This window comes from Camelus ferus, chromosome 4 (assembly GCF_009834535.1).
Source record: "Camelus ferus isolate YT-003-E chromosome 4, BCGSAC_Cfer_1.0, whole genome shotgun sequence".
In the NCBI taxonomy this organism is placed as follows: Eukaryota; Metazoa; Chordata; class Mammalia; order Artiodactyla; family Camelidae; genus Camelus; species Camelus ferus.
In genome coordinates this window covers 54462039-54480492 of record NC_045699.1, presented here as the reverse complement: position 1 = coordinate 54480492, position 18454 = coordinate 54462039, and the positions used below count along the sequence as shown (strand labels likewise).

General features: G+C 43.3%; 1 protein-coding gene across 6 annotated transcripts in view; it reads right to left on the bottom strand.

Moving 5' to 3' along the window:
* PALM2AKAP2 (PALM2 and AKAP2 fusion) overlaps positions 1 to 18454 on the bottom strand; it is a 425013-nt gene that overhangs the window by 115840 nt on the left and 290719 nt on the right. For 5 of the 6 annotated variants that reach the window (XM_032478148.1, XM_032478149.1, XM_032478150.1 and 2 more), the window contains one exon: positions 10155 to 10240. In XM_032478148.1, coding sequence (XP_032334039.1) covers positions 10155 to 10240 — 86 coding nt within the window. The remainder of the gene's footprint in view (positions 1 to 10154; positions 10241 to 18454) is intronic. The other variant, XM_032478153.1, reaches the window with a different exon arrangement.

Below are 18454 nucleotides of genomic sequence, written 5' to 3'. Positions count from 1 at the left end.
AGATGGCAGAAAACTCAACTCCCAATAGACCTTGCCACCCAAGACTGTGGGAGATTTGACTTCCAGTAGATTTTGAGCTTCGTTATATGCTCATTGTAATATATTAGCATGGTAAGTGGTACTCCCACAGGCGCCATGACAGTTCTGAGGCTAACCATAGCAGGTCAAAAAGTGGGCGGTGGCCCAATTCCTGGGAGTCCCCGCCCCTTTCCCAAAGTGGTTCAAATAATCCTCCTACTCATTAGCATATGAAATTACTGAGCCCGCAGAAACTAACAACCCCATGTCTTGTGGTCTCTGTCTCTCTTGCTTTCTGAGACGGCCTGCACTCTATGTATCTCTCTGAATAAATCTACTTCTACTTAACTGTGGCTTGCTCTTGAATTCTTCCCTGTGCGAAGCCAAGGACCCTCACCTGATGGGGTGTGTCCCAGGGACTCGCCTGGGACCTGGGACATGGCCATTCTCTTGGGCGCCATTTCCTTGCATCAGTAGCTATTTATTCGGATTCGTCTGTGCTAGCCGAGGCTCTGTCACCTCCCTGTGGCCAGACCAGCGATCAGAGCAGTCTTAGATCATAAGGGTTCTTGACTAATTCCTCCTCCTAGGAGATTATAACTCATTTCCTGTCATGAAACTTTAATCAAAATAATTTTCCATTTATAAAAGTAATACTCATTGTGTGGAAAGCAATAAATTGTGGGCTCTGGAATATCACAGACCTAGGACTGAACCCTGGCTCCAATCTTACAGATTTTGTGACTATGGGAAAGTCACCTTCTCTGAGTATGGAGCTCTTTAGATGAACAAAATAAGGGGCCCTATTTCATGGTGTAGTTGTGAGTGTTCAATGAAATAACATAGCACCTGACCCTCAGTGAATGCTGGGGAAAAGAAAGGAAGCCAGTGGGGAGGGAAGGAGGGAGGGAGGAAATGAAGAAGGAAGGAAAGGAGGAAGGAAAAAAAGGAAGAAGAGAGAGAGAAAAGGAACAGGTGAGCAAGTAGAAGAAAAGTAGGAAGGGTAGGTCAAAGACTATAACAGGATAAGAAAGTTTGATAAAATCCATATGGAGGAAAAAGCCTTATTTTAATAAACTGTCAGATACTATGAAACATTCTTAGAAACAGGATGCATATTTTTATTTGAAAAAGGAAAAAATTCTTTGCCTCTTTTGCAATGCCATTTCTCTTAAGAGGGATTTTCCTATGTCACTCGTGGGATAAACCTAATATAAACTTGAAAATTTTTTTCAGATTTCCGTCCTGTTCATGTTTTCTTTGTAGGAACCAACATATTTAAAACACATTAAGAATAATAAAAATAATAATCCTTTCTGGATGAGTGTAGGTCTATTTCTCAACGTAAGTCAGCTCTTATTTTCAAAAAGTTCCAAGGATTTATTTCTATTAATCTGAAAAATCACCCTCAGAATTTGAACTAGTTTAAATATCGGGCACCACATATAAGAACATGCAACACAACATCCCATAAGTTTATTTTTTTTACCTAAAAGTGATGAAATAACTGTATTTCTATATCATAGAAATACAGATTACTTAGGTAAAACTAAAAGAAGAAAATGCCCCAAGCTAGTGGTCTTCTAATAAATACTGCAGGACATCTGTTTGCTGAATTTCTGCAGATTCAAAGAAAGGTCTATTTATTCACTGTGGGTCCAGCCTCCCTTATTTATTGAAGAGCCAGTTTGGTTTTATCATATTCATGAATCACTGCAGTAGAATGATAATGAGAATGTAATCAGAATGTTGATAGGATGAAAACCCAAGGACAAGCCAGAAAAACAACCAAATCTCCTGGATGAAAATCTAATCTTATCCTACCAGGTAAACTCCAGTTTTGCATTTGAAGAACAAAGGCAAACAGAAGGATGTAAAAGCTCCCCTGCTGATCAGGGGCTATGAGACCTACTTATCTGTTTGCATAAGAGCATCCTCATTTTGTTCAGGGTTAGGGGGTGGGGCGAGTGGAGGCTGAGGGGTTAGTTGGTTGCATAGTTGGTAAGAATCAGGACTGCCTGGTTAGACCTGGGCTCTGAGACTTGGCTGTGAGTCTGTTGGACAAGTTACTTCGTGTCTCTGTACCTCTTCTTTTTCTGTAAATTGGAGATACTCATGGTCCCCAACTGATAGGGTTGCTGTAAGAATTAAACGATATATACTCTAAGCAATTGGGCAATGCCTGACACACGGAAAATTCTCAATAAATGTCAGCTGTTATTCTCCTTATTCATTTTTCTAAACTGAAATTCACTACGAAATCCATCATATTAGAGATCAAAACTCCCAGTCTCTGAGCATATGGAGAACATCATGATTGATCCATTACCCCACCTTCTAGCCCAGATCCCTTCGAGAGAGGGAGTGGAGATTGTACCTGCTGGTATCTGTTTCTTTTCAGAAATACACACGGTAATGTTGAGCTCAAATAAATGTCCCATCTCCACTGGCTCATTTCTGAAGAAGGAGCAACTGTTGCAACCGTGCTAGGCTCAAATGACATCACAACAGCCCAAACCCTGGTGTGTACATCTCTTAGCATTTTGCAGCCAGTTCTCCCAGCCAATGAAGCAATCATCCTGTCTGAGCTCGTTTTGTCTTTTTACATACAACTTACATGTGTGTCATGATTTTTTCCATGTTAACTACTTGTTCTCATTGCAACAGACAAAAGGCAACGAGGAATGCCATTGGAGGATGGGTAGAAGAAAGACACGGAAAAGGAAGGCATTTGATAATTTACTGAGAGGAACACTAGATACTCACTTAAACTATCTTAAGTGCTTATAATGAAGCAAGATCTTTCTGCCTATGAATCTAACAGATATTTCCTGAGATTTTCTACTAAAGATTTATGAGACCTCTGTGATCCCGGCCTTGTTTCAGAAGGACAAAGCCTATTGTAAACTGCCACGTGAATAATTTGTTTTCCATAAATAACTTATGACCGTTCCAAACCCTCCCAGACATTAATGATAATTTATTCATAAATTAACTGGATAGGCAAATTCTCGCCTCATGGGAACCAGTTGGCAACCTTCCAAGAGCACCAAGACTGATGGTTTCTGCCACTGGGTTCTGCATTTGGTTTGCTTGCTTGAGTTGTGTGGGAAGTCACAGGCTTTGATAATCACAAATGAGCCCTGCTCCAAAGCTAATTAGATCAGGGCAGATCATTCATTAGAAGACAATCTTATCCCCAAAAGGGCTATGACTTACAGGACAGAGATTATTCTAGAGCTTTGACATCATTAGTTGCTCTCACTGCTGGAACGTTAGAAATGTGCATCGGAGGAAATGCACTGGCGTACTCAGGAAATATTTGTGAATGTGTCCGAACTTTTGCTGGGAATGTCCAGGCCAGTGTCATCTATTTCAGGAGGTGACCACCCAGAGACAGGGGAAGTTTACCAAGCAATAGAGTTGATAAAAGCACAAGAATATTTCATCAACGTTTTAAAACTCGGGATGATGAAGCTATCTGCAGAAAATAAATCACTATCAGAGAAACTGACAAACCAGGGAGAGAATTTCCCATAGTTTCACTTCTTAGAGAAACCAGTGAGGTACAGATCTTGGCATGGGTCAGGTTCGGAAACCTTTATTTATGGGGAAAAAAAGTGTATCAGGAGAGATCTATTGACAGGTTATCAATACACTGTAAATTATGTAAACTGAAATTGCATATCTGTCTGATTTAAAGCTAATATAGTACATTTATTAATTATATAAATTAATTTTAATAATTCAATTATTAATGATTTAATTGTATTAATTAATTTATTATTAAATAGTATTATTAATAATTAATTTATTAATAATTCATCCTGAAATGAATAAAGTCATAGTTTAAAAAAATACAAACCCATAAATAATCCCAAACCACAATAATCATATGCATTAGGCTCTTTCCTTTACCTCCTTTGCAACACCCCTCCTGCCTAGGGCTGCCAGACTTAGCAAATCAAAATACAGGATGGCCAGTTAACTTTAAATTTTAGTAACCAATAAACAATTTCTTAGTACATCTTATGCAATATTTGGGACATACCAATACTAGAAAACTATTCGTTGTTTGTCTAAAATTCAAATTTAACTGAGTGTCCAGTATGTTATCTGGCAAATCTACTCCTGCCCCTCCTTGGAGCTACTCTGCTTTAGCTGATAGGAAAATTACTTTGCATTCATCAATACCCAAATAGAGAGGTTATAAAGTGTCTTTCCACATGGGCTCACTTTGAGATCTCAGATAAGTTACTTAACTTTACTGAGTGACAGTCACCACATCTGTAAAATGGGATTTATCGCAGTTCCTCCTTTGCAGAGCCCTTTCTAGGACCATATGAGATGATACAGGTAACGGCCTATCATAGTACTCAGCTTATAGAAAATTCTCAATCAATATTAGCTATTATTGTCAGCAAGAGAACATGGTGAAGAAATCAAATGGCAGAGACGAAGGCACCTGAGATCTTTCATTTGCCAGAATATTCCTCATCTGTACATATATAAGTGGAGCCATCAATGGCTGTGACTTCATTAATTTGATGTTCATTTTATTTGACAAGTAGGAATAAAAATAACCAACACTGATGCCAGATTACAGGGCATATCAGGGCCTTTCACACCCAATTCTTTGTAATAATGCAAGATGTATATATATATTTTTAATTTCAAGACAGGGAATCTGGAAGATGGGATATGGTGAACATTGAGCCACATAGTCTTAGTATGTAGCCTCCCCTTCCCCACAACCAGCCTCCTCTGAGATTCACTACTATAAATAGTTTCAAAGACTTAAAAAAAAAAAGTCTGCAATAAAATAGATCCTTTGGCAACCCAGGCAAATTTAGAACAATCTTTCTGAATGTACCCAATGTAGAAAGGACTTCTGGTCCCAAAGGTATCTTTTTGTCTAGAGCTCCTGTGTGAACACTCGTCATCAGCAAATACAAAGGACAACTGGTCAGCACTGCTGGCAACAGGAGGCCCTCAGCAGAATGGCTTTTTTAGAAGCAACTTCCAAAGAAAGCTGTAACCCAGGGCCTCTGTTCACCACCGGAAGAGTCTAAATGCTTTTCCCCTTTTGTAACAGAGAACATCTGACCTTCCAGGAGAACAATCCCGCTCCCAGCAGTAAGTGTCACATACAGAGAAGCAGCATCCTCTTCTGATGTGGTTTTCCCATGTCCTCGGTTAGGAAATGTGCCCCTTTCAAACGGTTTTACAGCTAGAACCCCCCACTTGCCTAACTGGTACCCGCCCTGTTTCTTGCCTAAGCGCAAGTGAAAAATATTGTGTATGTGGTTAAATTTAACTAAACAAGAAGGCCATTAGGCTGAGGGGGCTCTACTGCCAGAGTGCCCACCTCAGCGAACCAAAATCTAAGCCTGTAAACGCCTCAAGGTTATCAGGATGCCAAGGACAACCGATCACAAAGAACCGCTAAAGCTTTATGTTATTACAGCCAATTGAATAGGTTCCTTTCATTGCTCCCATCCTTTCTCTATAAAATGGGTTTTTGCTTGCTCAAATATACTCTTTTTAGTTTTAGTTTTTTGCTGTTGCTGCTGTTTTCTTCTCCTCCTCTTCCTCTTCCTTCTTCTTTTTAATGTAGGTACCAGGACTGAACCCAGGACCTTGAGCATGCTAAATATGCACTATACCACTGAGCTATACCCTCCCCGCAAGAGTGGCCTTTTTAAAAGATCACTCTAGCTACAAGTTGGCTGGCTGCAGAGAGCAAGAATGGGTCCAGAGAGAGAGATACGGTGGAAGACAGGGCTAGAAATGAAACTGCAATCTGAGTGAGGAAGTCTGGAATGCCAGGGGCAGACAGCTGAGCCTTAGTCAGGGTTCAAAAGGAATAGAACAAAAGGGTTTTGAACAGGAAGTCCCTATGCCCTTTCTCGAGGACAATGAGAGAGCCAGAAGCAGCGGCAGGGCTCACAGGGCCACACCCAATACTGCTTTAGTGGTACGCTCGACACCGTTTTCCCAAACTGACACCCCAGATCCCCTGGGCACTTGTTAAAAATGCTAGTTGTCACCTGAAGGCAGACTGACTCCCACTCCTCCCGCAACCACTCCCCCAATGAAGCTTCTCTGTACATTTAAAAAAAAAAAAAATGCTAGTTCTCAAACCCAGATCTTCTGGATCTGAATTTTAAAGAAGCCTGGGAAACTGTATATATGTTTTTCTTCTTTCTTTCTTTCCTTCTTTTCTTTTCTTCTCTTCCCTTTTCTTTCTTCCTTCCTTCCTTCCTTCCTTTCTTTCTTTCCTCCCTCCCTCCTTTCTTTCTTTCTCTCTCTCTTTCTTTCTTTCTTTCAACACTGCTGCAGCTGAGTCTCATGGTCAGGCAAGTTTTAGAAAACATTCATCCAAGCCTTAAAAAAAAACTGATGTCTAGACAAGCAGCAAAACAGATTAAAATATAATATAGAAGTTATTCCAAAAGACAACTACCCTTTTTTCTAGTGAATGGTGATTCAGGCTGAAAAGGGTTAGTGATTCTTTCAAAACAAGAACAAGTAAAAACAATTTGTAAAGGGTGAGCATAGCGTTATGAGAAAATTGTGATGGATGTGTATAATATTGGCTTTCAGCCTCTCTGGTATTGGCACTCGAGAAAAGTAGCTACAATTCTTGGGTGGATCTGAGCATATTGGTTTCCAAGGGCTGCTGTAAACAATTACCATAAACTGGGTGGCTTACAACAGTAGAAGTGTATTCTCTCACAATTTTAGAGGCCAGAAATCCAAAACTGAGGTGTTGGCAGGGCCGTGCTCCCTCCGAACGCTCTAGGGGAGAAGCCGTCCTTGCCTCCTCCAGCTTGTGGTGGCTCCAGCTGTCCTTTGGCTTGGGCTGCATGTAACTCCAGTCTTTGCCTCTGCCATTTCTCACGGCCTTCTTCTCAGTGTTTCCTGTACTTCTGTCTCTTATAATGACAGGTATCATTGGACTTAGGGCCTCCCTGGTTAACCCAAGACAATCGCATCTAATATGCATCTGCAAAGACCCTTTTTCCTAAATAAGGTCACAGTCACAGGTACCAGGGTTTAACACATGAACCTGTGGTTTTGGGGGGAAGGAAGGGGTTCACAATTCAACCTGCTACACTGAGTGATTTAAAATCGTTGAGCAGGTGCATATGATGCTCCCACCTACATCAGTGTATCTAGAGAGTGTTTTTAATATAAACGCTCTTAGCTCAGCATCCCTCAGAATGACAGAAGTTTGTTTATGAATGAATTCACTTGTTTGAGTCATGTATAATTTTAGAAGCATGACTTCGTCATTTCAAAATAAGACATGGTATTAAAAGGCTACAGCTAGCAGACAAAACCACACGCAGACAATTTTGACCTCACCAAGAGTTTTGGGCCTTTTTCAGAAAGAAAATTTCGAAGCACAAAGGCAGGTACGTCCTATCGCAAGAAGAGTAACATGGAGGAAACCAAACTGTTTTAGTGATTTCTGCTGCTATTCCCCTTGGGAAATGTCAATGGCTCAAGTTTCATTGTTAATCATGTTTTAACAGAATATTTGGTTTTCCCAGGGCAAAAAGCAGGAATAACTGATATTGCCTGGATATGAGAAGTAGCTATTGGAAACAGGAACAGCTGAGGAAACATGAATATGTGATGAGCAATCTGCTGTTAATTAATGAACATCAGGCACTTATAGACAAACACACACGAATAAGACTTGAAGACAGACACAAGGGCAGGATGGATATGTAAAGCAGTGTAGGGCGGGTAACAGCATGATACCGAAGGAGAAAAATGGATAATTGCTGCATAATTAGGAAATCCAAAGGAGAAGATCAAAACAGAAGCATTTCCCTAAATTACACCCACCCAGAGGTTTCACAAGTCCTTTATTGAGAAGAGACTGGTACTAATAGAGAAACTTAATAATATTTGTAGGAATCTATTGGTGTATTAGACATATTTGTATTTTGCTTAACTTTTTACAGTGTATGGTGTTCATTATTCTGCATGGGTTCAGTTCTTGTGAATTAAAAATCCTGTTCTTATAAGACTTTCCCAGGCATTCATTAAAAGAAGACAGGAAGAGAGGTTGAGAATGACATCAAAATTGGGTAGACCCAAATAAAACTTCAGTCAAGATCCTGGTACCAGCAATCCCACACTTGGGCATATACCTGGAGAAAGGTCTAATTCAAAAAAAAAATGCACCCCAACGTTCATAGCAGCACTATTTACAATAGCCAATCGCCAAGACATGGAAGCAACCTAAATGTCCATTGACAGATGACTGAATAAAGGAGTTGTGGTATACACACACACACACACACACACACACACACAGGAATATTACTCAGCCATAAAAAAGAATGAAAAATACCATTTGCAGCAACATGGATGGACCTAGAGGTCATCATACTAAGTGAAGTCACTCGGAAAGAGAAAGACAAATACCATGTGCTATCACTTATATGTGGGATCTAAAAAATGAACAAATGAACTTATTTACAAAACAGAAACAGACTTATAGACATAGAAAACAAACTCATGGTCACCAGAGAGGAAAGTAGGGGGAAGGAATAAATTAGGATTTGTGATTGGCAGATACAAACTGCTATATATAAAATAAGTAAACAACAAGGTCCTACTGAATAGCACAGGGAACTATATTCAATATCTTGTAATAACCTACAAGGGAAAAGATTTTTCAAAGTACATGTATAACTGAATCACTATGCTATAGATTAGAAACACAACATTGTGAATCAACTGTATTTCAATTATTAGGAAAAAAAGGATCCTGGTACCAAGGAGGAGCACACTGATTAAACACCTTATAAAATGGGACGTGGGCAAGACTTGTTTCTACCAGAATATGCCATTTGCTTTTATATAACAAACTCTGAAGCGACACTAGCAACAAATCTTAGAAACGAATTCCTAAAATGATGACAAATTCCAAAACAGCACATCTGAATCCATCAAGTTTTACCACCAGTATCCACTCCTCTCTACCCAATGTGGTCAAAGATTTACCAGACTTCTCAGTCTTTGCATTAATAGCCAATGCAACACCAACACATCATTGCAATATATATTATCATTCTGCAAATTCTGCTAAATGTAATTACAGGCAAACAAATTTTCAGCGCTGGATAATTGTTATTTCAATTAGTTGACTTTTTTGACCAATCAGGCTACTTTCCCATCTTTTAATAAATGTCACTGTGGTAGTTTTGTTTGCTTCCTCTAACATTTTTAATATAGATGGCGTGAAGTTTAGCCACCACATGACAAAGGAAAGCTTGAATAAATTCATCCTGTATATTCTTTTATACAACCTCTACTAACAAATCCAAGAGGGAAATCTCTCTGGTTATATCTCAGTATAAAAAAGGATATTAGTTTCTGTTTTTCAAAGAAAAATTTGTAAGTGGCATCTATTTAAATTCTGATCAGTCAAGCAAAAATATTGGAAAGCCCTCCTACACCCAGCCTTTGTTAATTGAAACATAAACAGAATTCCAAGAGAGAAGGACTGTTCCTTTGTATCTATTCCAGCAAGAGAAGGGAAGTAGTTGAGTCTGACATGTTTTGCTACAGACTCCTTAATCTAGGCAATGATTACAAATTTATGCATTTAATCTGAACAGTGGTAATTAGGTTGATTTCCAGATGACTCATTTTGTAAACCTTCGGCCATTAGCGTTCCAGCTGGAGGGGGCCATGTGCTGCCTCCCCGCTGACATCAGTGGAAATCTGGAGTCCAGATCAAAGCTACTTTATGCCTCTCTGACCTTTCTTCACAATGCACAGTGGGGCCTGGTTTCTTAGCTCGAGAATTTTCAGATTTGCTTCACTGTCCCGATGGGGTTAGTGCTCAAAGACCATCTACATGTCGCTGTTCACTGAAGACCCTGCAACCGGTCCACTGGAAATCACAAGTCTTGGATGCTAGTTTGCAGGTGGTTTCCTAGTCCCCATCCTGAATTTCAGGGAGTCTTACTCTAGTTGACTTCAGTGAATAGAGAGAGAGCCCCAGCAGCGTGAGGGGCTGTGCTCATTCTGTCCCCCGAAGTCTGCCAGAGGCTCTCCTCCATCAAGGGATGCACTTGGAAACTCACAGTAGGGAAAGTCTCTCTTACCTTGATAGTCATGTCTGCGCTGGGTGTTTCTGTGGCTTCCGATGCTACCTCATTTCTTGTTAGCAGCACACTCTCCCACCCGACTCCTGAAAAAAAACCCAAAGCAGTGCTATGAGCCAAGTGCATTCAGCCGGCACAAAGAGACCCCTAACTGTCCTTTCACAGAGTCCAATCCCATGTGACTTGCAAAGGACACTGATGATTATCCATCATTTACCTGCCTGGCAGTTACCAGGAACTTCCTTTTGGAAGTGTGGTCAGTCAGCACCTTGTATTTTTTTTTTTTTTAACCTAATCTCCAAGTTTGGAGTCATTGTCTAAATCTTGTATCTTACAGACAATGCTCTTCCTAGTCCAGAGTAGAGACGGTTGGAATAAACTCCTCCAGAATCCAGGCCTCATACTAAGGTCTTATTTGGGGCTTAAACTGGCTCCCATAACACAGAAGCATGCTCATCTGAGTCTAATTCAACACCCAGTAGAAATGACTCCAGATTATTCACTGTCCTAGACTCCATACACTTTCTGGAAATAACTGAGAGTTTACACCCACTTTTAAAATCTATAGGGGTGAGGGTATAGCTCAAGTGGTAGAGCACATGCTTAGCATGCATGAGGTTCTGGGTTCAATCCCCAGTACCTCCTCTAAAAATAAATAAATCTAATTACCTCCCTCGCCCCTGCCAAAATAAAATAATTACATAATGCAACAACAAATAAATAAATAAAATATTTAAAAAAATCTATCAACACTTTCTCCCCGAATCTTAATACATGTTAGTTCCTTTTTTCTCAAACTGTCAGACAGTCTCCAAGAGTGGACATCCGGCAAGATACAAGATTTTGCTCTTTCTAACCTCAAAAAATAGACCAAGGGCCTGGGGTTTGGAAATCCCCAGGAACACAATACAGTAAAACGACACTAATTTAGAGGCACTTATGTGCGTGAATGGAGGTGGAATGGTCTATAATAGTGAAAAGTTTGAAGCAATGACTAATATATTTTTTCAGACAATATTGAAAATAAAGTCATCTTAAAGCTAAAAAAGAAATACTTCGTAGAGTTTCTCAGGGTCCACTTTAATTAGCAGATACAAATGTTATTACTGGTATAACTGCCTACTGGGTATGAATGCTCATAGCCCAAAGCATTGAAAAGATTGTTTTCCTAAATAGGCTAAAATTGTCTGTGTAATATTAATTTGTATTATCGATTTCCTTGCATAATTCTCCCTAAGGATAACTCAAGGGCAATATTCATGGCAGGCCTGTGTGAATCACCCAAATTCTAAATTTCAACTGTCTAGTATTATGTTAAATCACACTTTTTCTATTTACCACACAGTAAATATTTTAGGCTTTGTGGTCACACTACTTCTGTTGCAGCATCTGAAGTTGCCACTGAAGACAGAAAGCAGCCGCAGACAGCATATAAACAAATGAACATGGCCGGGTTCCAATAAAACTTTATTTACAAAAACAGGCACTGGGCCAGATTTGGCTCAAGAGACGTGCTTTACCAGCCTCCATGCTAAACCAAGAAACCAGAAACGTGTCCAGGAAAGACGGTTATACTCCAGCATTTTTCTAAGGATCAACTGGACAAATCAGGTAGTGAAATAAGAACTGTTTGTAATTACATGACCGCCCAGGAGGGTGTACCCAGACCCTCTGGAATCACCATCCATCACAAGGTGGAAGCAGAGTAAGAAACAGGGAAAGACAAGTCAGCACAGACTCTTAATGTGCGAGAGAGTGAAGCTTTGCTCTGGCCCATCAGTCCACACTGATTTTAGATAGATCACTGGACAAAGTGGGTGGCTGTGGTGGTCATTAATTCTGTTCATCAAATACTCCCAGTTCCTTCCTCTTGTGGACACATAACATGGCTTTATTTCCCAGCCGCTTTAGAGTCGGTGAGGTTGTGTGACTCGTTCTGGCTGCTGGGTGTGGGCAGCAGTGGCATCTGTCACTTCCAGGCTGAAGCATCTAACTGCTGGTGCAGGACCCTCCAGAGCACCCCTCCCCTCCAGCACGGAGAATACAGAGAGTGGCGATTCTGTTAGCCCGAGGGTAACACAGAGCGCAGACACAGCCAACCCACAGTGGCCAAGTAAGATGAGTGAGAACTAAATCTTTATTTTTTTAAGCCACAGAATTGGGGCTGTTTATTACATAACAGCCTTAGGAAAAAAAAGGAGCCTCTCCCCCATCAACCTCCAGTTCCCATTAGAGAGAGTTCTTTAGACAAATCTGTGTTCTATCCTTTAAATAAACCTACCATTTAAACACCGTCTCTTCAACCAGGTTTTAATGGCCCATACTTGGGGGCCACTCTATTCCACTGTGCCCAGTGCTGATTGCACAGGTCAGTTGCATCTCATGAAGGATTTAGGCTCTAAAGACAAAAGATACACACACCTGCAATGGTCAAAACTGTCCTTGAAAATTCTTTAAATCTCCTATACAGTTCAATGTAGCACCAGACTTCAGAAAGTCCAACAGAGACACTTTTGTTCCAGCTTTGGAACAGACTGTTTCTCTTGTTAAGTACCAGATGATGCTCTGGCTTGTACTAAGGATTATGTTGTACAAAAACTTACAGATCTTGAAACTTCAGAGTTTCTCAATGTTTGGAGATGCTCAGAGATACAAGGAGCTGAGACAGATGTCAGGAACAGCAGATTAACATCTCCCTTGTTATCCTCAAACTAGGGTGTATGATTTTTTTTTAACTCTTTTTAATGGAGGTACTGGGGATTGAACCCAGGACTTTGTGCATGCTAAGCATGTGCTCTACCACTGAGCTATACCCACCCCCCGCCCAAGGTGTATGATTCAGAGTGCTTTTAACCAAAGGTAATACAAAGCCTATTTAAAAGAAGCTTAAACACCAGAGGATTGACTGGCTCATGTAACAAGAAGACCCACAGTAGCTTGGCACCAGAGGTGGTTAATTCAATGGCTCCATGGCATCGTGGCCTCAGTTTGACCTCTTTGCAATTCTCTGACTTTCCTCTGTGGTCCCAAGATAGACACAGCAGTTCCACGTGTCATAAAAACATCGAGAAGCAGAAGAAGGGACGGGTAAATGTGCCTTCCACAAAAGTACCCTACACACCAGCCTCCAAAGTCTCACTTGTAAGGAACGAAGCACAAGCCTATTCCTAGACCAGTCATGGGAAACGGGAATGGAATGATCAAAACTGGCTTGGAGCTGGTCAGTCAAGATTCACCCCCTCGGTTGGTGAGGGTCTCAGCCTTCTTTCTCTGAGCACATAGCCACCCAGAGGATGAACAGAGGAACAAAACAGAATCTTTGCTGGCAAAAAAAGAAGGGGAGACACTGATGATGGCTGTCGCACAGGCAACCAGTAGGGTCCATCACAAGAGGACGTGCACATAGATTGGAATGGTGGGCAGAATCACTGACACTTTTACAATTTCTGTTTCACTTCTCTCTTTCTCTCATTATTTTAGTTAGGAAGAGACACTTGAATTCGTATAAGTTAAATGCACAGGTGATGCCGGGACTCAGCCCTGCCTTCCAGAGCCAGCTCCTTTGGTCTTAGCCCTAGAGTGACATCCCCACCTCCTCCCTCCGCTGTGAACTCACAGCCCCGGTCATTAGCCCCACTTACTGGGCCCGAGCAGGGCAAGCCCTCCAGGGTGTCTGTCTGATGGCATTTGCTCATCAGCGCTTGCCTTGAGGGCCCTTATCAACCAGCTTGTAAGCCCTTGAAGGCAGGGAGTGGGCCCGATAGCCAGTGAGTCTCCCGCGGTGTCTATCTATTAAATGAGAAGTGTTGGTTTGGGGCAGCCAGGCTTGGGGGATGGGAACCTCAGGATGGGGCCCGGGTAAAGCAGAGAGTGCTCAAAGGAGAAAAGACGAACACAAAAGAAAGGGTGCGGAGGCACTGATAGGCTGGGACCTGGGTCCCTTCACTGGAGTGCTTGCACCTGGACCGACGTCTCCCCCAGCAACGGAATATAAAGAAACTATAAGGGACGAAAAATAACTGCACGCAGGCGCCCTTGGGGCAATGAGGAACAATGGGGTACAGAAAGGCCACAAACCAAACGCCATTTCTGAGGTGCCCGGAGAAGCACAGGGTGCTGAGCGTGACCCCTGCACACGGTACCCCCGAGAGGGTGGGAAGACCGCCTAAACCATGCTTCCTGCCCAACCCGTGGGCCCACCCCTGGTTATCACCCCACTGAAGGACCCAAGAGGCTCCTCTTGGGGAGCGAGCAAGGGCCCCTGTTTCTTGTTTTCGCTCCCTCACGCCGTACCACGAGCCCCCAGAAAGCCTTGCCTGCAGTTCTTGTCTGGCCTCGTAACAATTTCTGTTGAGCAAAGAGTCCCAGGGCCTGGGTGGGTCACAGTAACAGTCCCACTTCTGAGCTGATTTGCTCTACACTCTTAAGCAGCAGATCGATGGGTCCTGTTCTCCAGAGCCAGGCAAGACTTGGTGGCTCTAGTCACTTGCCAGCAAACCCAGAGACAGGAACCACTGGAGGGGCAGTCACTGGACAGAAAACGTCTGGGTGGTGAGAACCTGTGTGCCCTGAAGACAGGACTGTCCCTTCACCAGCCCCAACCCCACCCCCACTTCATACCCCCGTCAGGGCAGCGAGGGCTGGAGCATCGTGGGAGCTCAGTAAATATCTCCGCAACTGACTGGAGTTGGGAGGGGCCTTGAGGCTGCCTCAGCTGCTTTCTCATTAGGACAGAAGGTCCTCTCAGTGTCACCTGATGCATGCCCCTCAGCCGTCACAAAGCCATCTCCGGGTCACCTTCCTCACCGCCTCACAAGGTCCAGCTTGGGCAGCTGGAATGGACCATCTTAAGAAGAGCTGGGGGGAAAAGATCCCAGTGATGCCCTACAAGGCCTGGCTGAAGTAAAGAACAGAGGACCCAGTGGAGGGACCTGGACAGCTGGGCTGGGAGAGTACCTTTTGTTTGCTGGCATCTTGGTGGAGCCTTCTCAGTGCTTCCAACCTTCTCATCCCCCATGGCTTGTCTCTTCATCACATCTCTGCCTCAGCCTTCATCAGGCCACTGACCTAGACAGCTACAGAACATCATGGAAGTCGAGAGCCTAGGCTCTCATGTTTCATGAGAAAACCAAGGACCTGAGATGGCAGAGCACGTGTCAAGGGCCCACAGAAAGCAGCTGCTAAGTTGGGGCCGACAGAGACAAGACTGCCTGATTTCTTCCTGGGGCCCAAATTATATCGACCCCATTTTACTGACAAAAGAGAGACCCATTGTGAAATCACCTTGCTGGATCACAGTGAAAAGAATGGGGTCAGGGCCTGGGTCCCACTGCGTCTTGGCTCTCCTTTTCATTCAAGTCTTGGAATTGAGACCTGGCCAGATACTTCTCCTCCCTTTCAATCGCCTTTGGCTCCCTTTGAGTTTGATAAAAATCTCACTTTGTGCTTGGAGGAGTTCTCAGTGTGGTGGTCATTAAAACTTAACGGAACTTCAGAACAATGATTTGCCTCTAAACACTTGGCTTTGGGAAACCCCACCCAAGGATAAACAGATGGGACCTGCTTCCTCTAGAAGGGCAGCCCCGCCCAGGCGCTTGGAAGAGCAGGGCAGGATGTAACCCGCCCCAGCTCACCCCACTCCAGGTGGTGGCGCATCCTTGTTCATGGGCTCCGCTTTCTCTTCTTGGGACAGATTAAGGGCCTGGTTCAGGGGCCCCTAGAAGCTATGGTGGGAGGGGCAGTCCCCCTTCTCTTGGTTTCTCTCCCTGAGGAGAGCTCACTGGGAAAAAGAAAGGGCCACTATTCGGACAAAGAGTCATTTTCCTCAAACTCACCCCGAGGTTGTTGGACACCCTCCCCCACCTATGCCTCCCTGAGTGAGGAAGCTTACCCGGCTGTCTCTCAGGGGGAGATGTTCAGGAAGCTCAAAGACACTCAAAGAAAAACCTTTATGTCTTGCCAAGTGTGCCCTCACAACTTCTCCACCCTACTCCTCTCCCCACCAACATGGCTATGGTAACGCTGGTCACGACGGCTAAACTGTACGGGGGACGCACTGTGGGTGGAGGACTAGGTCTTCACGGGTATCATCTCATTTAGTCCTCACACAATACAGCTACATGACGCAAGAGCAGTATTATCCCCATTTCACAGAGGAGAAAACTGAGGCTTAAAAAATTAACACTGAACTAGCAAGTGATGGAACCAATATTTAATCCAAACACTCTGAACTTAGACGTTGTCTTCTTAACCAGAACAATTTACTACTACTCCAAAGAGCCTCCTTCCACCCAAAAGATTAGTATTTGTTTTGTTTTCAGAGATAGGGGAACAGGAAGCTTGAGGAGATATTGAAAAACACGAAGTTCACAGAGGGGAAGTTTTCTTCCTGGAGGTTCCCACTCAAGGTGGCTTCTGAGCTCCCAGTGGGCAGATCAAATAGAGGCTTTATGTGGGGCTCCTGGAGAGAGATGTCACCAGGGCTGGCACTGAACCCAACCCAGTGCAATTCAGCAAACACTTACTAGGGGTTTATAGGGCCTCTCTGTGGCAACGAGGATGGGGCAGTTCTCATTTCTTGCAGGAAGAGCTCCAAGGCAGTCTCCTGCGGGGTCTCACAGACATCTAGTTCTGCAGAGGGTGACTTGCGCGGCAGAATTTTTGAAAGATGGAAAAGGATTAAGACTAGAAAATCATCTAGTGCCTCTGAGCTCCACCTTGGGTTTAGATACCCCACAATAAAACCCTGCGACAAACTTTGGGTGATCTGGGAGACGACCATGCAGGAAAGATGAAATGGAAACTTAATAGCACCTGGGCTGGAAAACAGTTTGCTGATTTCACCTGACTCTCCCTGCAGGCTGGTGGTAGGAAGGGGTAACAACAGTCCAAAACCCCCATGAACTGGGCACTATTATTTTTCTTTCCTTCTTTCTTTTTTTGGGGGGGGTTGGGGGGCAGAGGGGTAATTAGGTTTATTTACTTATTTATTTATTTAAAAATGGAGGTCCTAGGGATTGAACCCAGGACTTCGTGTGTGCTAAGCACGCTCTCTACCACTGAGCTCTACCCGCCCCTCCACCCAGTAGGCATTATTTTTAACCCTCATTTTCTAGATAGTAAAAAATGAGTTTTAGAGAGGTATTTGATTTGCTCAAGACACACACATCAGGAGCAGATCTGGGATTTGGAAGAAGCTCACGCCACACTCTGCTGTTGTTCATCACTTCCACTAACGAAGGTGCCCAAGGTTAGAAGGGCGAGAAGGAACACCCCCTTGAGACGGAGATGTTATGAGTACACATGGACCTGCCCGACACATGCATACGCTTTTATGTACACACGTGGGTGGGAACCTGATTGTTCCATCTCCTGCTGTACTCTCAAAGGTGAATTTTTAAGCATCCTTCTGTATATGAAGGGGGAAGCGGACTCCAGATACACAAAAAATGAGAGCAAAAAAAGGGTTACAGTCATGTTTAAAAATGAGTTTTACTAGACCCTTGAGGCCCAAGCCAATTTTGAAAATGGTTTGTGTTGGTCTGCCCGGACCAGTCCTCAGAAATTAAAGCCTTTTTGTGCATCCAGGCTGCCTGCAGCAAACTCAAGGGGCTGCTCACAAACAGGCTCCCTACTCAGAGGTTAGAGAACTAACAGCTTATAAAGCCCGGTTTCCTCTCAAGTTAATCTGCAGATATCACCATTTTGGGGGCTCCTCCCCAAGGCCAATAAAAGATTTTGTTATAGTCTCCACCACATCCTAATTATTAGCTTTGCCGGCTTGATTTTACTAGGCTGGAATGATATTTGATATTGAGCCCCTAAACAGGTGATATAAAATTAAATAAAAACCCAAGCAATCATCTTGGATTCAGTTCCCATGCAAGGGGAATGCACTGACCTACTGATGATTAAAACAGCAGGTGGTGACAGGGGCTATTTAGGATCCCTGGGCTCTTTGGAGGATCAAACACCCAGCTGGTGTGCTGTGACCTTTCCTCTCTCGGCTGTGAAAAGGGTTCCATGGACTGAAGGTACAGTGGAGAGCGTGGCCCTTGGAGACTTGAGGAAGCTGGGGCCACACCTTTCCTGTCTGATGTATCCTCTCCAGCCCCACTGCTAGGGCATCAATTTAGGCTTTCAGAGGTCTCCCAGCTCAGCTCTGTCTTCCAGATCATCACCACCATTATTTTTCAGAAATGTAACTGTGGTCACCTCCCGCCCCGCCTCGACCTCCTTCCTTGCATGTCTGCTATATGCTAGGCACTGTGCTTGGGCAGGAGAGACCCAGATGGAAAGGC